The 24,104-nt window shown below is 38.2% G+C and overlaps 2 protein-coding genes across 6 annotated transcripts in view; one reads left to right on the plus strand and one right to left on the minus strand.

The window, feature by feature from the left end:
• The window catches only part of mgst1.1 (microsomal glutathione S-transferase 1.1), an 87,153-nt gene that overhangs the window by 17,004 nt on the left and 46,045 nt on the right, over window positions 1-24,104 (plus strand). The gene's annotated exons all lie outside the window — the stretch shown is intronic.
• The window catches only part of lmo3 (LIM domain only 3), a 41,389-nt gene continuing 24,227 nt past the window's right edge, over window positions 6,943-24,104 (minus strand). For all 5 annotated transcript variants that reach the window (XM_077234621.1, XM_077234620.1, XM_077234622.1 and 2 more), the window contains 2 exons: window positions 16,731-16,856; window positions 6,943-8,489 (listed from right to left, as the gene is read on the minus strand). In XM_077234621.1, coding sequence (XP_077090736.1) covers window positions 8,384-8,489; window positions 16,731-16,856 — 232 coding nt within the window. In that variant the 3' untranslated portion in view covers window positions 6,943-8,383. The remainder of the gene's footprint in view (window positions 8,490-16,730; window positions 16,857-24,104) is intronic.

The following is a 24,104-nucleotide window of genomic DNA, read 5'->3' on the forward strand; positions in this document are numbered from 1 at the left end:
CGATTAATTAAATAATATAATATAATATAATATAATATAATATAATATAATATAATATAATATAATATAATATAATATAATATAATATATGGCATGTTTTAGTTCTTTGAGATAAGGCCACAAAGCCCCTCTCTGTATTTACTTTCAAAATCTAAATTAAAAGTAATATAATTTCTTATAATTCTTTTAACTGTAAGGTAAATGCTGTTCCATGTCTTTTACCTGAAAATCACTACATGCATACAAAATAATTCACATACTGTGCACATTTTACATACCGGTACTATACACTGCAGAAATGGTAAGAGCATTATGCAATTGTGAACATAGACTCATAGATTGTTACTTAAATGTGTTTGTGTGTATGTGAGAGTTTCCTTATATCTCCATTGTCTGGCATGTGCAGTTCGGTGTCATTGCTGGGCCTCCCTGGTGGACCAATCCTGGTCCATCTGGAATAGATTAGTGTGCCACATCAAAAGACAGAACTTCACAGGGCTTGCGAACTTCGAATATCCCTCAGTTCGTTTGTCGGCACTGTGCTATCCAGAACACATTACTGATAATGGCAGGCCGCTTTTGCAGATCCGTCTGTGTCGATAACACGTCTTGCATTCTTTAAATAACAGATCACAGATCAGCTGAATGAACGGCATGGAATAAATTGCCAGTGACATTTAAGGTGAAATAACTAGCATTCTTCCTGCCTAACAGCGTATGATGAGCCACTTAGGTGCATCTGCAGAGTTGAGATTGATGCAATGATGGAGAGGCATGTTTATATGTGTGTGAGTTCAGCCTAGGGTATTTGTGGTGTGTGCATCTTCATTACGGACCTCTGAAGGGCTTTTGATCGTGAACCATGTGCATAGATCACAGTGTTAATTTTGATAGTAATGGTTGCAGTGATACTGGAATCACAAATGACTTCTCTGATGCGTGGCTTTCTTCACATTGAACACAAAACTGATTTGTTTTTTAAATCTAATCTATGTAGGCTCTAAGAAAAGAGTTATGATCATTCTGACTAGAATCCTCATAAGACATGAGAAGTAAAATAAGTTGTTTTATACACTAATCTGGGTTTTAAAATGAGCTTTTGGAAGCAGAAATAGTTTGTAAACTGTCATGTCAACATTTGGCCTATGTTAAGCTAAAATGCTATTTTTAGCCCTGCCCATGCCACTGTTACCAGACACAATTGTATTTTATAATGAAGTCTGTCAAAAAAAATCTACATCAGATCACAAACATTTTTGTTTTAGTAAGAGATTTGATACAAAGGTGATTTATTTTACAGTTTGTTGTTACAAATATCGATCCTTTAATACAAGACAACACTTATTTTTTTCAATATTTTTTCTTTTTCATACTTTCCACGTTGTGTCTGAACAGTTAGATCAAAGTCATATTTCAAACCACAAATAGATGAATGGATTTGTGTTTTATGTGAGTTTTTTTCTGTTCAGACTGCTAATTTGAAAACGGATTTGAGTTGGATGTGCCACAACTGAGTTTTTTCAGCTTGTCTGAACAAAGAGGCCAGAAAGGCAAGATTTGAAAATGCAAAGTGTAATTCAGGGAAGTGTTTTGTACTTTCTGTACAGTGATTACCATTATCCAGACTACATTACAATGTCTTTATCAGGTTTTTGTTTTAGAAGAAATAACTGTCATTGTGTTGCGCCAATACCAGCTAATGATCCGCTAATCAGGAATGGGAAAAGTGCTCGTTGAGCATCCCTACTAGCCGTTGGCTAATCTATCTGAGGGCTGTTTTCCAATGGGTAGCGTACACTCGAATTGGACCAAAAATTCTTAAGTCCATTATCGGCGCCATAAAGAACTAATGACCCAATGACGGGAATGTATTTGCAGTGGCAGCCATCTCTGCGAAGAGGCCGAAGGATAAGGAGTCATTAAGACAGCGTTATCTGGTCCAGATAGCATTGGCATGTCTCCGCAGATCATTATTTTCGCCCCTGGAGCCGTTTGCCAAACGAGAAGAGCCGTATGAGCAGAACGGGCGCTCAGACTCGACGGTCAGCTGCGGTGTGGAGGGGGGAGCTGCTAACGATACGTGCCCTGACAGATAATTCTCTTTTAAATGCCCCAAATGACTATTTTATGAAAGAATCTTGCATTTTATTATTCGATTTGCTTTATTCGGCTTTCTGTTTGCTGGAGGTTTGAGGGCGAGATGTTTCTATGCTACATAAATGCCCCTGTGAATAGCCTTGATAAAACAATAACAGTGTATTAAATGAGACGGTTGTGCTGTCTCCCTCAGTGCTTTCAGAGTGTTCCTAAGTCTCTCCGAGTATTAAGATGTGATGTAAGAAGCCATATTTACATTAAGAAGTACAGCACTGCAAGGCGTTGAGTTCAGACAGAGAAACAAAAACCTAAATTGGTGGCACTGTATTTATGTTGGCTTTGTTGAAACATCTTTTTGGTCCATCTGACTATAAATCAGTTTAGTTTATTTGTTGTCTGAACAATGGCATTTACAGACCTGATTTAAACCACATCCAACAATTGAAATTTTATTAAAAATGTTTTTAGGTAAAAGTGATTTCACCAAATGCAACATGTTACTGGATCAACAGCTCTGTTGATCTTGGAACAACATTTCAATACACCAATCAGATTTGAGGGACAAGTTTAGAGTTTGTCAAGTTTGGCTCACAACTAAAATTATTATTGTTATTTACCTATCATTTCCCTCTGATTTTAGGGATACGTTATGGGTAGGGTTCGGTTTAGCGGTAGGGATAGAGTTAGGACAACATTTTTGGACAGGAATTTTGTTCCAGGATCAACAAAATATGTTGATCCAGGAACATGTTGCACTTGGAAAAATCAACCAATCCAAATCCCATTCAACAATTGAAAGCTGATTGGAATGGAATGGAAATTATTTTATTTTAAACAGGGACAGTGCACAAATAAACATTAAACTTGTTGAACAAGAGAATTTGTCTTGGACCAGGTTTGTAGCAACAATTGCTAATTTCCACCTGTAGTCCCTGATTAAATTTTAAATATTCATTTGAATGTCAAGATCTGATCCAAACCACATCTAACAGTTAAAATCTGATCAAATATATTAGTTAGTTAGTAATAACTTAACCTCATTTATGCATTCATTCATTCATTCATTCATTCATTCTTTTTTTTTTTTTTTCAAGATCGGCACAGTAAAAAGCGAACAGTTCTACTTAAAAAAAATTACTTCAATTGATAACACTTAACACCTAAAAAAAGAATTTCAACTTAATTACTTTTTATCAACTTCATTTCAGTAGATTATTTTATACACATACTCCCATTTTTTGATTAAAGATTACGAGAGCATTCAAATAATAATAATAATAATGAAAAAAACAATGACGTGCACAGACAAATAATTTATAACAAGCACTGCAACATTCTATAAAAAATAAGAATTTTCAATTTTGATTTCATGGTGACTTTGTGTGTTAACACTCATTTGTTGTTCACCCTTTTCATGTGATATTAACCAGTGAATAGTGGCAATAACTAGTTGGACAGGTTTGTGCATGAATGTGTAAAATGTTGTAAAATACCCCCAGACGTTGAATGAGAGTCTCTTATATAATACAATATTCCATGTATATTGTATTATATAATGTATACACACCACTGTATTTTTACATCATTACGATAGCAAACGAATAAGATGCATTGGATAGTGATTATACTGAGACTATATTGAGTAGATGAATTAGATGTTATCGCTTACAAACTTACAGTCATCATTCTGAAGATATGATCTGAAAACCAACTGTATTTCTAAGCGCACTTAGTTCTACTAATTGATTAGAATATTTATGCATCATTTTCATCTGTTGTACTGTTCTTAATTCTATTATGCACAGCTGTATTGTTACAGTACTTACTGTATATTATGTAAGTAGATAGATACTATATTTGAATTTGTTTTACAGTTCTGCAATCAGTAATTGTCATGACGTATATCATACTGTACAGTCACATCACTCTAAAGTCAGGAATGACCAGTGTTATCGTTAATAGAAGGGTTTCATTGTATCATCCTTCAAACACTTCACCCTATGAGACAATTACCGTAATTTAGCGAAGTAGATCCCCTACTTCCTTTAGACTGGATTGTTATCTAGTGAGGTTTCAGAGCCGTCTCTGCTTTTTATGGAAGGACTTAACAGCTTGAGTCTAATCAAAGACATTTTTCCCTCTGTGTTTCAGGCTAAAGAAATTCAATTAGTTTAATTGGTCTGGTTATTATAGGCTGTAATGTGATGTGAGTGCCGCTGTTGTCAAACTTCACAGGCTACTTTAAACAGCCTCCTTAATTAGAACGAGAACTTTAATCTCAGTGTTTTGAATTGTACAGTGAAGAGGATCTTCAAGCAATATTCTGGCTTTGCTTGCAGAGCAACCTACAGAAGCTTTTAAATGGCTCGGGTGTAGGCTTTGCTTATACAATTGCATTGGTTTATAGGCAGACGAGATTGCTAGTTCGTTACACGACTCCCCGGAATAAACCATTCTGATGTTTTTGTACTAATGACTATTGACATGTATAACATATTGTCTCAGGCAACTGATTTATTAAGTAGTTAAATGGGTAACACTTTATTTTAAGGTGCTTGTAATAGGCAGTAATTAACAGTTAATAAGACACTTATAAGACCTTATAGGATGCTTATAAACATAAATAAGTTACTATAAGTGTTAATTCAAGCATAATTAACACATTTATAAGGGCCAAAGCCCTGAAAGGGCGAAGGCTCTATTGTTTTCCTTAGGATAAATTTGTTTTCCTTAGGATAAATTTTGTTTTATTTTTCTAAAGACTATTCGGGCAATTTTGGGACCCTTAACGTGCTCGAAAACTCTTGAAACTGCACACGGGTCGTTAGAAAAATAAAACAAAATTTATCCTAAGGAAAACAAATTTATCCTAAGGAAAACAATAGGGCCTTCGCCCTTTCAGGGCCTGGGCCCTTATAAATGTGTTAATTCTGCTTTAATTAACACTTCTATTAACTTATTTATGTTTCTAAGCATCCTATAAGGTCTTATAAGTGTCTTATTAACTGTTAATTACTGCCTATTACAAGCACCTTAAAATAAAGTGTTACCGTTAAATGTCTGAAAGCAATATCATACTTGAAGTTGTGCTGTTTTTTGGAATCTCAGCACAATATTCATTGTGATATTTAGAACAACAAGTCCTCTTGGTTGTAATATTGTTTAAAGGTACACTATGTAACTTTGGTCCCTCTAAAAAAAAAAAAAACTACATGATTTTTTGTGGAAGAACATTCTCTTGGTTGTGTTTCAGCCTTGCATGACTGTGCGGATGAATATTATCCTACTGCTCATAAAACATTCTCTACTAGGCTTAAGATATATAACCAGTTTAGATGGAAAGGATCTTAAGGTGACTAGTTGCCCATTGATAGAAACATTACTTCCTTGAAAACAAATTCCAGCACAGCGCTACGACAACCATAATGAAATGAGCCTTCACAATAGATAATGCTTTACAACGAACTGTGTTTGAAATGAGCCTTCACAATAGATAATGCTTTACAACGAACTGTGTTAGAGAGCTATGGCAATTTATTAGTTCAATAAAATACCTTACCTGTTTAGTAATAAAAGTGCCATCACCAAGTCGCTTTGACAACATTTCAAATCCCTCAATTTTCGCCATCTCCAGAAAAGCCAAGCCAATGTTGATTCTTATTTTATTACAAGCTCTGTCACATTCTCTTTTTGCAAGCCGAAGCACCACTGTTCGGTGTTTTTTAAAAACAGGCTCGATATATAACGCGCTCCATGTCAACCATTCTAGCTCTTTGTGACAGCTAACCTGTGTCACTCTTTTTGGAAGAAGGATTGATGGTGTATTTGACTCATTATTTAAACTTTGTTAATTTTGAACTAACAAAAGTTACATAGTTCACCTTTAAATAAACCCCCTCAAGAGCCCCCTGTTTGTTTTAGGGCCTTAATCACCAAGGTAAAGGTTAATTTTGACCAAGTCCTTACCTTTAAACCTCACTTGAAATCGTTTAAGATAATGTTGAGCAACTCGCTGTTAAACACTCAGCTGTTTTTAGCTGGACTGGTGGATCAATTTCTTTCTCACTTGCCCGCTTTTCCTTCCCACAGACTAAAGGGGAGGACATTTTTGAGGGGCAATGACAACAAAATGGATGACAAAATGACAAATTGCACTTATGATCAATCACAAAACCGGAAGTGCAGCATGGTCTGGTGGATGGGCTAATGGAGTAGAGACCTGAAGGTTCGCCACTGGCTGCTCGGCATCCACAGTTGTGCCCTTGAGAGAGGCACTTAACCCAAATTGCTTCAGTAAACACACCGTCTTAGAAATGACAGTCTATGCAAACTGGCCCATTGAAAGAGAGAGATGGCATCCTCTAAAAATCTTTTTCCGTAGGTTTTGGTGTACCATGACATTTTTAATGGCACAAATCCCATGCATTTTTGTTGTGAGAGAACTAGATATGTTCGGTAAACCATTAATATTAAATGCATAATATGTCTGCATACTCTTCTTAAAATAGTTTAAAAAAATAGTTAAAAAGTTACATCTTACTGGCTGTATCCAACAATTAATATCAGTTAATAACAATAATATAATTTGGACAATTTCAGTTTAACCATTCAATCCTATTATCCAAGTTATATAAATAAATACAAATCAAAAAATATTTTTCTTTAATTACTTTTAATAAAATATGTACTGTATATATTTAAATGTAATGGAATGCTTTAATTAAAATGTTTGGCAAAAAAAAAAAAAATCTTTACTTAAGCGCTTCTATTTTGTACCATTTGTGGAAAGTGCCAAATGCTTTTTGTGAAAAAACAAAAGACACAAAGAAAGCCACCACACAGTGCTAACACAATAAAACTGTATTACATTTGTGCTTAAAATGATTACAGTACAGTATGTACACGTCCTAAAAATAAACATCTCATGCTGAATAACACATAAAAAGAAAATCCATATACAATAGCAAGCAAAAAGGATTTTTTTTTTAAAATATGTACAACCACCATATACAAATTAAGTTTGTCCTCATATTATCTCAAGACTATGCCCTCGGTTTCCAAAGGTAGTCATAGTCCATAAAAAGATTATCAACATTGTAGGCTTCCGTAGTTGTTTGCGCTAGAATGACGCCTTGAATCGATAGTAAACAAACAAACATCCTCCGACCAGGTATTCACATGCTCCTAGTTTATGCGACCTGATTATGTTTAAAGAGGATTATGTCAGCTGATGGGCTGCACAAAAAATACGATGTGAGGTTCGTCATGTCTGGAGGAGATGCTTGGCGACTAAGCTGTCTTTCAGTTCAAGTATAAACATGTCAATGGACAGAGCCATGAATTACACGCAATGATGAAAAGCCTATTAAATAAATACAGGGAAGACAGTAACAAACCCATCGTTTCCCAACCCACCAAACCACATTACATACAGGTATGTGCCAAACTCAAATGTTCCTAGAGTTCGCATTTAGGTATAAAACAGGGTAATTTTTTTTCTCTCTCAAAATGTCACTAATGAAATCACATCACTTGATGTTGAAGATGTCGAAGCCCAAAGATTGGTAGTAAAGCGAACGACGTGTTTTAACCAGGTGTGATTTTGTGAAGCTTTCGCCAAGCTGTCCTAAACAGCCAGGACATTTAGTTAATGTCTGTGCTTTTGTGCTCGGTAGCACTGTAAAACCTCATTGGTTCCCGGACCTGTACACTTAAACATCAAATTTCTTATGATTGGCTGATTGTGTTTATTTCAAATAGCTTGTCGCTGGTTAGGACGCAATGTAAACAAAAAATAAATTGTAATTGAAAGAACAGTGAGGAAACTCATTCAACCTGAGTAATTATGTTGACATGGCTCCTTTTCTTCTTGCAAACTTGTTTCGCCAATAAATACTGATTTTTAAAAAATATATTTTTAAACTATGTGGTCTTCACCCTGTAAAGCAATTGAAATGGCATCATTGTGTTTTGGACAGAGGTCTTGCAGTGGATTGTATGTTTGTGTTCACAAAAGTCGGGCCATTGAGACATTGAGCCGTCAGGCAGCGTCATTATAACAGAACCACAGTCTTGGTCCGTCTTCAAATGTTCTCTCACTTACAAAAAAACGTCTCTATGGCTAATCTGTACAGTACACCATCCCTTATTTGGGCTCTTCATATATACAATGTGATGGGGACATGGGCTGGAGAGGACACTAGTGCTTTTGTGTCTGATTGCATGTCCCCTTCAGGTCCTCTCGCAGCTCTTTCCCCAACTGGAAACGGTGGGGTAGTGGGGGTGGTCAGCGGACCTGCGGCGCATAACCCTCCTTCATCAGTCCTTCTTCGTAGTCTGTCTGGCACAGGATCATGTTGTTCTTCAGGAAGAACTTGTCTCCGACGCAGAACCTGCATGGAGGCGAGAAACAGAAACATGGTGTTTACGTAACTCGAAAGGGACGCAGAAGGACTCATTACTAGCAAAAGTTGCAGGCTTCCCCACAGAGCCGCATTCCGCCCCCTCAAATATTAGCGTACGTTATCCTGCGGACACATCGGCTGGTCTAGAAAGAGTATCTCCAGAGTGCACCTAGCATCTTCTCTACCTGCAGCTGTTTCATAAATATACCCCAAAGACGGAGCGCAGGCTTTAGCGCTGCCTGACGGGCCGCTGTCTCACTTGACCTTTTGGAAAGAAGATTATGTTGGTCAGGCAGAAGAGAGAGACAAAGAAGGCGGCAGAGGGAACGAGAGCGAGAGCGAGTAGCTCTGTGTGTTTAGTCGTCCTGAGGGCCGCTTATCTTGCTCAGAGCGAGAGTTCGACAAGGTCAGAGTGCCAACGAATGCTCGTGTCTACTGGCCAGCGTTGCCTACAGAACCCTCCTGCCTGTGGACGAGGAGGAATACAATGCGTTTGAGTGTCTTCTGGTACCATTTTAATGATTTAAAGTTTGTATTGGGAATGCAATGTTAGGTGAACATCAGACGCCGTCTTAAAGGAATTGTAAGAGAGATTCATCACAAGTTTATTACAAGTCGGCATGTAAAATCGATTTTGTAAATGAATGTTATTGATCTTATTGTGAACGATTCATCTATGCATGCTCCGTCTTTTAAAATTAGTTTTGACCTCGTATTTTTTCAAAGTGTCATGACTCGAGAGACTTCTCTAATCATTTTGTTTGCATAACCCCCCATCTGCAAGCTCTGATTCATATCTGCCTCCAACTAATCAACAACAAGTAGACTGAACCAAGTAGACTGAACTGAACCTTACTTATTTTTTTTCAATAATCCATTTCACTCAAAATATGGAAGAAAGGATCTGTTGCTACTTCCATTCGCGGCTTTAAGCTTGAAGCTTTGTGGCATAACTGTTAGTTACCAGATAAAATAATTTTGGCTTGTCCCTCGTTTTCTTTAAAAAAAGAAAAGAAAAAAGCAGCAAAGATCAAGGTTACAGTGAGGCACTGACAATGAAAGTAAATGGGGACATTTTTTGAAGGCTTTCCAAGCAGAAATGTGAAGCAGAAATGTGAAGCTCATTTTATAAACGCAATTATTCTGTTAAAACCTGTGTAATATTTAAGCTGTTAAATCATGTTTACAGTCATTTTAGGCTCTACGTGGTCATGGAATCAAAGGTAGTAGTTCGTAAACCGGTTAATAGTGATTTTTATTCACACTAAAATCATATGGTTTATAAGTTATTGTATACCATTAAAACTGTGTATTTTAACATTTACTTCCGTTGTTAACCCAGTTTTTTTTTAGAGGTAATCAGAATTATGCCACAAGTGAGGCTCTTAACTTGTTTTGAACCCGCAATATTCCTTTAAACATCCTCAGGAGGGGTCGGAACCAGATCTAACAGCCATTACCCTTTCCGTCATTGTTGAATTTAATGAGCGAGCGCCAGGATACTTTGTAAACGGCTCCCTCCCTCCCTTGCATGCTCTCCGGAAAACTTTTTTTATTCGTTATGCATGGCAGTGTCAAGCAGGAAGGTGCAGCCATTAGTTTGGACCAAGTATCAACAAGTAATATCCATTAATCGTGCTTGTTGACACGGTGATTAACACAAAGCAGAGGTGTGTTTAATGTAATGGTGTCATTCACTCCAATAAAAACGTCCTGTTTAAATGACACATTCTTGCCAGGAATCCATTAGTGTCTGTCTTCTCTGACATCCTGGCCCTCTCCACCTCCTCTTCTGAGCACCTCCATCTCGCTCGTTCGTTCTCTCGCTTTCTCGACTAATAGGATCTCTCTATGTTTATTTACAGCTTGTGTTTTCTGTTCCCTCTTAGCCTCGTCGCCGCCCCGTTTCACAGCGCCAAATTGTTTCTGCTTGGTGAAATGTCAACAGCGTTTGTGACATCTGTGTGCCAATTATGACGAGGATATTGCAGTCAGCCCATCAGAGGTAGCAGTAATAAATGCCCTTGTGCTGCCCTCCGTTTTTCTACTCGTGCAGTCATTACCGATCGCCACATGTTTCCGAGCACCTACATTACCCTTAGCTTGATGCGCCCCCCTCGCCCTCCCCTTTCAATCTCTCCTCCCAGATGAGTTCAACTTCAGATTGCTTTAATTGCTTTTTAGTATTTCCCATCAAGTTGAGGAGAAAAAAGTAAATGCATTTGATATAGTGTTTGCTCAGGTATGACCGTAAATTCTGGGCTTTTTATGTGTTTTCTAAGGCTGTCATTTTAACACATTAATTAAGCGTGATTTAATTATAAAGAAAATAATGTGATGAAAGCATGAACCCCCTGACCCATATGTAAATTATGCATTTAAGATATTATTTTAGATCATTTTTGGTAAAATGTGCCTAGCCTTTATGACATGGTTCAATTTGTTAGCTTTAGTTAGGTTAACAAATCATTAAGGATCATGAACTAACAATGACAAATACTTTTACTGCATTTATTAAAATTGGTTGAATTCTACATTTACATTTTTAATATTTCAAGTGAATGAACATGAATTAACCTACATGAATGAATGCTGTGAAAACATTATTTGTTGTTGGTTCATGATATCTAATGCATTAACTAATGTTAACAAATTTAACCTTATTGTAAAGTGCACTTTTTTTCGCTACCATCAGAACCATTTAAGTACCACCATTTTTGTGTAAATTTTGCATCCCATATTTTGTAATTTTGTAGCTGACCACATGCAACTGGCCTCACCAAATTATTAATCAAGCAAATAAAAAATATACAAAAAATAGTGTGAATGGCCCTTTAATTTTGCCTCAGATTGAAAAACTAGACCTTTAAAATGTCTGCCATAATGATTTTCATAAACTGATTATTCATTATAATGTAATAAGTTGTTACTGTTGTCATTGAAAAAAAAATATTATAAAAAAAGTCGTTGAATTCTGAACAAATATTTTACATGCAATTTGATTTGATGACCTAAATCAATTAAATTAATAACATTTCAATTGATTGATAGAGCTAGGTAGTTTTTTTTTATCAACAATATCTTTACATTCTCCCCATATTTCCCTTATATTCTCTTTCCTTCATTTCTACATCATTCCCTCCCTCCGCCTCTCTTCTTTTCCTCAGGTGTGACAGTAATGATGAATATGTCTATTGAGACCCATCTTGTTAAAGAAAAGATGGCTTCCAAGGCAGTGGACTTAATGATGTATGGCTTCGTCAGCTATTTGCCTCTGAGGTCTGTGTTAACTAGAGTAGTAACATTCCTCTTCTGTGAAATAACATGCTGGAGCTGAGTGGAGGAGAGAGGACTTGAAAGAGTGAGGGAAAAGAGAGAGGAAATGAATCACGGAGGGAGGTCTATAGATGGAGTAAAAGAACGTATACGTCATTGGATGTGAACAAGACATTATCCGACAGAATAGAGTGTATTTGCCGCAGTGTCTGCAATGCAACGGCATGGTTTCTTCTAACGACTGATGGCAAGAACTGAGGTTTCCAGATGTCTCTGAGGGGATGAGACTGTTGTCTGTGGCGTCGTTTAGTTACCGCAGTCCCAGAGCACGTGCAGCCCAATTTGGCTAAGGCTTTTTAGACTTTCCGTCAAAGACGGTGACCTGTGCCGGTGACCTCCCTGCCCTGCTGCCCAGGCCTCGGCCTTCTCCCAATCCCGTGGGACCTCGGAGCTCCACGGCCCGGGCTCATCACCGGGAACTGTGACTCCTGAGGTTGGCTGATGAGGTCTGAGCGGACGACAGGCTCATCGATTAGCTGTCCCTTCAGGGCTGATCTGTGGCTAACGGCCGGCTAGAGTCTCGAAACCACACAAACACAATGCGTTTGCGCTCACCGCTGTGACTGTAGCCCCAATCCTTGTTAACCAAGCTGAGGATATATCCTCAAGCCAGGTTAGCAGATTCATATCCTTCACATGAATAATCATTGCCTTATTAAGTCCGGCTGCATGGGATGATGGCATACTCTATGGATGACACGGAGCATGACTGATGTCCTCCGTGATGCCATAAAAGTCTGGAACATACTGTTACTGTTATGCTGTTATTGTTAACTAAAACGGTTAAAAACCATTTTGTTAATTCCATTCCAAAATATAATAGAAATTGTGGCGAGGGACGGCCGAGGGACGTGAGAGAACGGCGCGAGGCCGGTGGTGCGATTGCTAATGAGCAACAGTGTAGCAATGTTCAGGGAAGAAGGAGGCGGGAACCGGCGAACAATCAAAATAAACTTTATTAAAAATAAAACAAACAAACTAAAATACCGCCAGCAGCCCCTCGCGGACGACTGCTGGCTTACCCAAAAATAAACATAACGGCCAGCAGCCCCTCGCGGACGACTGCTGGCTAAAATAAAACACAAATACAAAAACCAGAACAACTAAAATCAGGCCTGTTCCTCTCTCGATCATTAATGTCGTCGCTCCCCCTTTATGCTTCCGCTCCTCCGTGAGAGATGCGAGACCGGTGTGCTATACAGGTGTTGCTCATTAGCAATTGCACCACCGGCCTCGCGCCATTCTCTCACGTCCCTCGGCCGGCCCTCGCCACAGAAATATTATCAGGTGGAAAAACAAATTCTTTTTTAAACTGAAAGGTTGAAGTACTAAAACTACTAAAAAATAAATAAAAATAAATTAAAGCTAAATATAAATCATGTTTGATAGCCAGCTGAGATTTTGATTGTTCTCAGTGAATCTTTAGAGTCCATTCTCGAAAAGTTTAATTAAATTATAAACAATTACAACAATAGGCTAAATAAATTAATCATTTAGTTCATTCATGAACTAGTCTTGTTCAGACTCAAAACACTGACTCGTTCAGTGAAGGGGGGTGTAATGATTTAACTGATGAATCAGAATTAAATTTTCTTGTGTTTTAATTAGTGTTTGAAGGCAGGAAAAGCCAAACAGTCACATGCTTAAAAAGAGAGAGATTTGAACAGAAAATACGAGATGTGCATGGAAGGGAAGAAGAATAACTCGTTCACTTAAAAGATTCATTACAATATTATGTGGAAGTTTCTGGTTTCAGAGGTGCTATATGTGAGCCAGACAGACGTAGTTCAGCACTCTCTTTGTGGAAATCAAGCTAATCACGGGCAGTATTTAATGGTGCTTTTGTGTGGCCTGACTAATGAAACGACTCTGTAGGAGATGATGGCCTTGCTGATGTGTGTGGGGAAAAGGAGGGGTGGCCCAGCTGTATTTAAAGCTTGATTGTAATCATTTAAGCATCAAACGCTAATGTCGGGATTTCTTACCCTCATGGAGGAGCATAATTATACGGCGTGACCTCTACTGACCCGTTAGCCTGCTCCCAGCATCAGAATGCATGTCACACGTCACTGATGGCGAAGAGAGCATTTTGTAAGATGGATTAGATGGCTCTTTTAAAGGCCATGGCCTCTTTAATATTGTTTGAGGAGGGAAAATGAGAAGGGAGAGAGCAGGGTGGGATGTATATGAAAGTAGAGAGAAAGAGGATAGATGAAAAAGATGAAAATGGAAAAGCTAAATGCAAGGCAATCAACGAAACAAAACGCCCCTATATAAAGAAGGGGGGGGGGGGGGGGCATTCTCATTCTAGAGAGCATTTAATTGTACAAAAATATCAGGGCCATAAAACTCTTTTTGATTTCCTTGAACTGTGAAAATTAGTACTTTTACCTCTGATTTATTCATCTTTTTAATTCAAGCACTAAGTGCATAGAACAAGACCAATGGGAAAATTGAAACCAGGCCCAATTGGCTAGTCAAAACTATAATGTGCCGTGTGATTCTCCAAAAGATCTCCTTCCATCAACGTCTCGCTGTTTGTGTTGATGTTTATCAAAGAGCATCACTGGACTGAGCCTGTACTCGGGTAATGTGCCGAGCTGTCACAATGACGGACGCGTCATGAAAAGCCCTGCCGTCCTTTTCTCTTTTGGAGGAGTCCATCAAAATTTGCGAGGCTTTCTCGAAAGGCACTGACAGAACAACAAAGTGTTTGAGACGTGTCGGGTGGCGGGTGTCTGTGGAGATAATGTCTCGTCAGCTTGTTGACAAATGAATTTTCTCTCGGTCAAATGGGGGGTATTTGCATATCAGACTGTTGATGCGGTGCTCTCAGACTGTAGGAGATCCGATGCAGGTACTCCTTTCTGATCTGTGTAAATTAAATTCTTGTGTTTGGTCAGGATAAAAAGTACTTTAAGTGGTTTATATATGTACAGTGGGCCAAACACATATTTGAACACTTAAGTTGCATATATGAATTATAATGTACTAGAAAACAAATTGGTAACTTGGTTAAAAAATCAGTTCCGCTCAAGTCTTTTATTTGATAACAAATACAGTAATATTGACTTTTTATTATGATTTAAAATGACTTCTATTTAAATATATTTATATGTATTTAAATACAGAATGTAATTTATCAGTTAAAAACAGTTGTGCTGTTTATTAATTTTGAGGAAAACATGATACAGGATTCTTTGATGGAAAAAGTGCATAATTTTTTGATACAGAAAACTTCTGTAATATTATAAATTGCAGAATAAAATGATTACTCTCTTTTTTTTTTTAATCATACTGACCCCAAACTTACAACGGAATGAACTGGATTTGATTTTAATATTTTAGGTGTAATGCATTTTTAAGCATGGAGTAAGTATCCAAATACTTTTTAATGTACTTGAATGTGAGTTTATTGTGAAGGACACACATGTAGGCTATATCCATCTCTCCAGCAAAACATCCAATAGTGTGAATAAACTGACAGGAAATTCAAGTTCCGGTCTAAAATATGGGCAATTAGCATCAGCTCCATGCTATAAATCTTGTGGTGAAAACCAGTGAAATTGTGATGGGCGAATGAAAGATGCATAGATGCCTCGTCAGAGCGTGCAAAGCAGACTGACACAGATTTTATTAAACAGCTGATCGGCTGGCCTAATGTAAAAAGAAAGATTTGCCTGGCTCTAAATGGGCTGTAATGCCAGGCAAGCGGGTGGACCTGTCTGTGGCTCTGCTGATGAAGATTAGCTGACTTCTTAGATTAGGCGAGCGTGGTTCGTGCAGTCAACTGAACTGGCAAGACAATAACCCTGTGTTAATTGAGCGTAACCGGATCCTGCAGTTGGCCCCCACTTGTGTGTCCTTCTCTCTGGCACCTGTGTGTTTGTATGAAACAGGTATCTAATGAACAGCCCATGCATGAGGTTTTTTCTTTATTTGACCACATTCTAAGACAAATGGTCTCTTCTTAGAGTGAATGAAGACAAACCACACAATTTGCCCAAAGTAATGAAGAAAACTGCAGCCCACAGAATATTTAAGTGTTATATTGCTCTCTGTTTTTGATGTTGAACCACAGCAAAAAGCAATTTATTTTGACATCAAAAGATAATTTAAAATGATTCTTGTTTTAACATCCATAGGATAATTACTGTAAAAACTTGATGTGTGGCATATGATGGACCTCAAAACAAAGGGTATAAGGAAATATTCAAGATTAGGGGCAACAGAATGTAAAAAAAATAAACATGTAACACCTACAAATAAGTAAATGCAAAGAGATGTACTATGAGCCACTTTTGGATTAAAAAGTGTCTTATGCCAGTTTTTGTGGAACGGTGGTAGTTACACAAATGGGCTTGTGGTTCAGAAGTTGTTGTTTAGAATCACTAGAAATTGCATCTGATAGAGGTTCAATATGTCAATACAACTGTGCTAGCAATCTGAAGGTTGCCAGTTTAGACCCCTGAAGGGTGTTTCATGGGCTTGTGAGTTTTTGTCTATATCACTGTTTTGCCCTTGAGCAATGTACTTCTTGCTCCAGGGAGACGGTTCCTGTAGTAAACATATTGATGTAATTTGGATAAGAAAACATCTGCCCAAACCATCTTTCGGTGCTAGGGTGGTGGGCTTTAATCCGAAGGTCATTTTTCAAACCCCGTAGTCTTGATTCATGAACCAGAGAGTTGTTGGGATTCCCTATCGCCATGGTGCCCTTGAGCAAGACACGATAGTGGGGTTAAGTGGGACCGTCCTTGTAGTAAATGTACAGTAAGATGCTTTGGATTCAAGACAACCTTTGAGTTTTAAGGGGCTTAACACCTCTGCAAAGAGATACATACATTTAAGTACTGTGAAAATTTTAAGAAAACTGAATATAAATGAACTAACCTCTGGTTGCACAGCTGGCAGGCAAAGCAGTCCAGGTGATAGACATTCTCCTTGGCTCTCATGACCATCTCAAATGCTGGGATGAGTTTACTGCAAGCCGCACAGTTCCCAGTCACACCGAACAACCTGACAGATTGAAAAAGATGTAAAGTTTTTGGGTCAGAATCATTTGATCAACCACATCAATGCTCAGATTGAAATGGGATTGTAAGGAGTGATTTATAAACAAATCACTCGGTTGATTTAAGTTATTCAAAAACATACAGAGCAACCAGTGTAGTTCGATTCACAAACAAATGACTCATATGAAGCGTTTTTTAAAATTATTAAATCAAAAACATAAAAGCAGCCATTCACAAACAAATGACTCAAACTATAGCTTTCCTGTAGCTCAAAAATTATTGTTGGCACTTGCAATGCCAAGGTTAAGATTCCCAGGTAAAGCAAGAACTGTTAAGAATGTAAATGTGTACCTTGAAATGCAATGTAAGTCGCTTTGGATTAAAGCATATGCTAAATGTAAATGTCAAACTCTTTAATGAATCATCCAAAAAAGACAAAGCTTTTATTCTCTTTCATAGGAGTTTATATAATACTTTTACAAATTATTAGTGTTCACACAAGAAATTTAAACTTGGTATCAATTAGGCCAGAATATGGTTGTCAGAACCTTTGTGTGAACGGAACCGGACTGGACAACTAGTTGTCACATCATACAGTGCGAGAGAGCCACTCTGCGCTGCACAAACGTGTGTCTACCTTGTGTTGCGGGTTTTCGTGTGTGGTTTACTGTAACTTACAGCGACAGAGATATGAACTGTGTGTCATCTGAAGGGTTTAGAAGCAGTCACTGTTCTCCACCGGAGCTGCTTGTCAGTTTCGTGTTCTACGCTTGACTTAAATGTTGCACTTTCCACCCAGATATAAATGCTGCTCCCTTTGTAATTCACAGCATTAGCTGAAAAACTTATTTCATTTGAATACATATGAAATTAATTTCATATGAACGCTAAACTGACATTATAGCTGAAATGTGCCCAGTTGAACAAAGTGAATCAAGCTGAATCAAGAGCTTGTGAATAGAAATGGAAAACTGTATCGATACCAAGTCCTACTCCAATATTCCCATTTCCGATGATGGGATGTTAAGAAACCGCCTTTTATGATATTTTGGCTTGAAAAAGACTGCAATGGATAAAAGCAAAAAGTGGAGTGTGATGTGACCATCATGGAGATGGCCGGGCCGGGTGAGGTTAACGCCACAGAGCGGCTGCCCAGGGATGAGCCTATTATCTTCCTGCCTGCTCGCGGGACATTACGGAGAGGATTCATTAGGGATTCATGGCTGTTACTCTACTGCGACCTAGACCGAGTTAAGGGGGGTAGGGGGAAAAGAAATATCTGATAACGAAATCATATAACAAAATAACCTATTAGGCGGACTTCTTCAGGCACTTTTAGCCGTCGTTGTTAAAATGATAAAACTGCATGCCACTCTCTGGCTCTGTAAGAGATCGCAATCTGATAAATGATCTTGGGGCCTAGGATATGCAGGGTTGTTTATTAACCTTCAGAAACTATGTTTCCCACAGGCAAATAAAAAAGAGCTGAGCAGATAAATTGTACTCTCATGAATACCTACAAAATTAAGGGCTACTGTGAACGCACCTTGAGACGATGAAGGATATCTCCAATAGCATTCCAGGTAAGAGGAGAAAGGAAACGAGACTTCGTCCTGTGGATTGGTGCCGATTTAATTACAGGAATTATGTCTTTCCCTTTGAGCTGTCTAAATATAGACACCTTCATGTTATCACGTCTCCACTATTTTCAAAAACGTGCATAGCCAGAAGGCCTCCGCATGAAACCGATGAAATGATGAGGCATATTTTTTGCACTCCCATCTTGCAATTAAATATATCATTGATCTGCACGTAAATAGAAAAAGGATGATAGATTCACTGTGTTCACAACTCACTTATATAAAGAAAATGTTTATGCCGCATGTATTTAATGCATGTTCTGGAAAGAAAAGATGCATTAATGCATGTGCTGGATTTCAGCTGATGAATGATAGATGATATCCATATGAAAAAAATATGCTTGAAGGTCTTTTTGTCATCAGGTTGAATCAAACCAGTATGGGGTTTGCCACTCTAGCAAGCTGTGAGCTCAAATCGTCTCATCTCGTGGAAATTTAAAGTAACCAATACCTTTCCTGGAATAGGACAGTCATGCCTTTTTGCTTTGAGAATTTAAGCACAGAGGTCTGTGCTTTGCAAATACACTAGGCATTGAGTGAAAACGGCTGCTTTCACCTGAGAAACTGGCTGTGTAATACATGCGCTGCAGAAAGAAATCAATAGGTGTTTTTATTTAAAGAACCAACTGTATCTTTTTTTCAATGAAATGGATTGTAATCCATCAGAAAGTAGCTGAGAGTATCTTGACATGCAATGGGGGATTTGCTTTCTTCTTTTTGAATGCTGATTTTAGCTATTCTCTTGTTTTAAAAATGACATGCGTATCCTTGGCTCATATTTACATTCACTACATTCACATACTCCTTTATTTTTAGGTTTCTAGTTGAGTTAGATCATGTGAAAAGGGAGACTCTTGAGTTTTGGTGAAAGTGAAATGGGTTGCCAGTAGATTTATACATCTGAACTTTTCTTTGGAATATAAACACTGGATCAGATTAAACAGTAGATTAAAAATATTTGAAGTTCAGCTCTATTTACAGCATGTGTGGCATAATGTTTATTAGCAAAGAAAATGTAACTGGCTAAAAAAACTGCATTTATTTGTAGGATATTTTTTGTAACATTATGCATATCTTTAAAGTCACTTTTTATTAATTTAATGCATCCTTTATGAATTCCTTAAAAATACAACTTTTGAATGGCAGTGTAGATATATAATATACCTATATGCTCTCTAGATATTGGTCTACAACTAGTGGAGAACTTACACAGAAATGATAAAGTTCTGTCAAAATTAGGGAACTGTGCAGTAACCATCCCTCTGTACAGGAGACTCTCATAGAGCTCTGTTTCTCAGCCCAACAGGAAAAGGGGAGGGGCGGTAAGACGGATGAAGCCCTACCTGCCACTTGTCTTTCACCGGTCTGACAGTTTGATGCCACAGACGCTAATGGCTCTCAAGGGAGGCGGCAAATTAAGCGTGCTTGGCTTGTAATGAATTTGGAGGTGCATGTTCTCTAAATGCAGTCTGTAAGAGAAGGAACTGAGTGTCCAGAGACAAATGCAGACCGGCCTTCCCATTTATGTTCTGTAGGGTGAAGAAAACGTACCATGGTTCAACTGAGTTTATTGCTCAATGGTCAGTGGCTGTGTAATATTTTAATAGTATTATGGAGGAAATCAAACTCACTTGGACATAAATGATTACAAAGTAGCATTTATATTTTATCAGGCTGAAGAGGCAGCTTGAAATTAAAATTCATAGCGGCTCTGGATTCATAAGTTAAAAGAGAATGCGCAATCAGTATCACCTGATTGGACACAAAAGGTGTTGGAGGTGCACAGTGGCTTTTCACAGTTGAATGGCACCTATTTGATGAGAGGAAAACAGACACCAATTAAATTATTCCACAAGGCTTTATCCTAGTGGTCGCAGCAGCAAGGCTCAAGCGTGCAGCTTTACTGTAATCATTAGACAGTGCCCCAATGGAAAAGGCATGAGCGATGTCACCTCAATATCCTCATCCAGCTACACAAAATCCTTGTAAATTACTCTCTTTCAAACGAGACCCTTCTGGGACTCTAATATGCAAGTGATTCAGATAACACAAAGAAATGAGACACACTGATATGGTCCAAACTATGCCATTTTGGGACCCTTTATACCAGGGGTCCATGGAGAAGATAATTAATTTTTCATGAAATTTCTAACTATTAAGTAATTACTTCTGTAAGTAATGATCCAGCGCAATCAGGGTTGTGATCAATTTACAATAATTAGTATTATTAAATTCCAAATCAGTTTAATTTGAATTGAATATGAATTAAGGTAGCAATCTAGCAAACATGATGTAGCACTGAAATTCGAGTTTTAACTGTTTTGAATACCTACGATGTACGAAATGCCACCAAGAGAAATTTGTATTTAGTTTAATACATTAACTTTTGATGGCCAGTGTGGAAGAACACTTCATTTTAGGAAATGCATTGCCTGTGTTGAGTCTACAATTCAGTAAATTCCGCTTCCTGCCAATTTAATTCAAATTTATTTCTACTTCCTGTCAGGTGTGGCCAATTCAATTAAAATCCACGCTCTTGAATTGAAACAGAGCTCGAATTCTGTACAATCCCGGTAGATAATGTTTTTAATGAAATATATTATGGAGAAAATATAGCTTTTTTTTAATTTTAGGGTTCCTGGCTCAGAGTCTGGGCAGGGGGTCCCGGAGCCTGTAAAGATTAAAAAAAAAAAAAAGTAATTGAGATTTTTAGCAAAGCAAAGCATAATGTTTATCTAAACCGTCAGGCCTGTATTCTTTTCGCTTCATTTGTTAGGGTATTTTCTGAACATCAAGGGCAACAAATAAAGCATTGCTTTTTCCTTTCTGCACCTTTTTTCAGGGAAAAGAGAAAGCATGATAACGCCACCTCCACCTCCAGAAGCATTTGAAATTCTGACAGTGGCTCCCTCTCTCCATCTTGCTCCTCTCTCCCGCTGCCACCCCCGCGACTTCAATCGCTCTGGCCTCAGCGTGCATTCATCAGCTGCCGAATTAGAATTTGTTTCCTCACAAACCATTGATCATCGGCCTATTACCAGGCAAATGACAGTTAATTACCCACTACATTAACCACCGGGACCCGGGGACCGGCCGCCTGTGCCATCAGTCACAGTGATGAATGTGGCAAGTTCAGTAATGCGCGGTCGTTCTCGCGTCCGCCTGCCACGCTGAGAGCAACCCCTGGATCTCACTTCTCGGCACCCAGGGAAAATCTATGGCAATCTGCATAATTACAGGCTCAGGGTTAATAACAGACAAATGATTTGTTGCGTCTCGAGCAGCAGGCTCTCTTGCTGCTACCGTGCGGCGCTGTGTCTGCGGTTAGCGTCGGCGCTAACTTTTAACGTCAATGTTTGGGGTGCTGTGAGTTAAAAAAAAGTTAGATTAATCTTGAAATATTGATGCTCATGTTACTGATGTTGTCGAGATGATTGATCCTCACGTAAAAAATATCGACTGTAAGTGTTTTGGATCCTGAGTTAAAAACTTGATAGTGATTTTATTATTTATTAGCATAAAATGTATGTGTATCATTAGCGTCTATGTGAAAAAAACCTACCCAACAGTAAAAAGAAGCATATTCGAGTTATTTCGCTAGATAAGCTAATTGTGACTTTTTAATAGGACAACTGATTTTATAATATAACTTTAAAAAATTGCTTAATTATTGCAGTTTTCTCCTATTGAATCAAAGTTTTGGGCCTTTTTTGTTGTTGTTGTTGTTTTTAAAAAGCCAATAGGCTTCAGTTTTGTCATAGTCATGATTTTCTACTTGCTTGTCAATTTCATTTGTGTTTAGGAGAAGGGACATTCTCATTTTAGACAGCATTTGATTGGACAGAATTGGTCATTTTGCCATATTTAGATAACCTCAAAAGCTTGTAAAAGCTAGTACACATGGACCTAAAGGCTGAAACACCCATTTAGATTTCATGTGGTCTTTAAATGATTGATCATGCACTATAATTATTGTTAATAAAGGTAAAACTAAAAAAAGAACATGATAATCTGCAGATTAATTAAATAAATGTATTGGTTTTGATAGTATTTGGATTGAAAAGAAAAGATGCCTGACCAGTTGGAACGGGTTGGCAGATGCTATCAGACGTGTACTTTCTTCAATCTACCGCCTACACGTGTGATTTTCGAAGATTAAACAACTCTTGGGGCAAAATTATTTCAATTACAGCGGGCGTGACCTGTGAATTGTCTGTGGGATAAGATTTTCCTCCTTGAGTGCCCTGACTTTGCCTGGCTGCTGGCTCAATCAGTTCTAATCTGCACCTGGACTCTGATATCCTAATGATGAATTATGGGCCTCTTAGCTTTCCACTGCAGGGCAGATAGAACAGCTCTCCACTGACCTGTCAGCTCGCTTAGGCTGAGGCAGAGACCCACGATAATTGACCAGAAAGACCATGTGCGTGTTTAAAACTCATGAGCATCTCATGAACATCCTTCACTCATTAGGCCCTTCACTCTCTTCCTCTCTCTCTCTTCTCGGTAAAAGCGCAGTGAAGACCGCTTTTACAACCCGGGCGTGAGATCGAGCAGAGAAATTCTTCCTGAAAGTAAAGGGTAATTGTTTTCTGACATCGAAAGTTACTGCCTCAACAGGGTAATTACTGTAAAGAGCCCTCTAAGAAGACAACAACTTGAGGAATTGAATCGAGAAACTGCTATTATGAGATAATAACGTAGATGTTCTTATCAGGAGATAAAACACAGACTTAAATGGACTCCTGAAAAACAATGGCAGTCAAATATTTTCACGCATCTGTGTATTCAATAAACAACCAAGATGAAAGGTGCGAAACCTCTTTCAAGTGAAAATCATAGTGAAACCAAAATAATTATGCCCTCACCACACAAAACCATCCAAAAGCTTTGGAGCGCTTTTCAGCAAGAAAATCTGGCAGGGGTGTGCGGGGATTCGGAGGGGTATTTTGAAGAGGGGTGTAATGAAAGTTTTCAACCCCCACAGGGCCCAGATGTGCACTTTGATAGGCACTTCTCGGTGCCAACCCACCTGCAGTTGCAAGCTGGGCACCGGGGTGTGCCACGCTAGCCCTGCAATTATCTGCATCAAACATGCTCAGTCCCACGAGTCATTGCTCTTCACAGCTAATTAAGCTAATCTCAACTGGAGGGGACCATCCAAAAACATAATGTGTCCAGTCGAATGATCTCAAAAACGCTTAGCTTGAATGGAAATGCCAGCGTTTTAAGCTTTACGTTCCCCAATGCAAACAAAATAGCGGCTGATGCAGAGACTGCATTCAGTCAATGTTTGGAATTGTATTTCCTAACAGGTGTAAATCTTGAAATGTCTTGTTCATACAACAGCAGTCAGAAGCGAATACGAATAAATAAATCTATATGAAGGAATAACTGAAGTCAAGCACCTGTTCCATTCTTACGATACCCGTGAAAAATGATAGAGAATAAATGATGAAGATGCCGATGCCCCCCCCCCCCTCAAAGAAAGCTAAATTTCCAATTGACAAATTCATCAAGTCTTAAATTATCATACTAAAAATATTAAATTTATTAAAAAAAATTCAAAGCTTCTGTCATTTTCCCCACTGATATTATTAATGTAGGGTGCT

Source organism: Siphateles boraxobius, unplaced genomic scaffold (genome assembly GCF_051911475.1).
Source record: "Siphateles boraxobius isolate OS27281-9 unplaced genomic scaffold, OSU_SipBor_1 19, whole genome shotgun sequence".
NCBI lineage: Eukaryota > Metazoa > Chordata > Actinopteri > Cypriniformes > Leuciscidae > Siphateles > Siphateles boraxobius.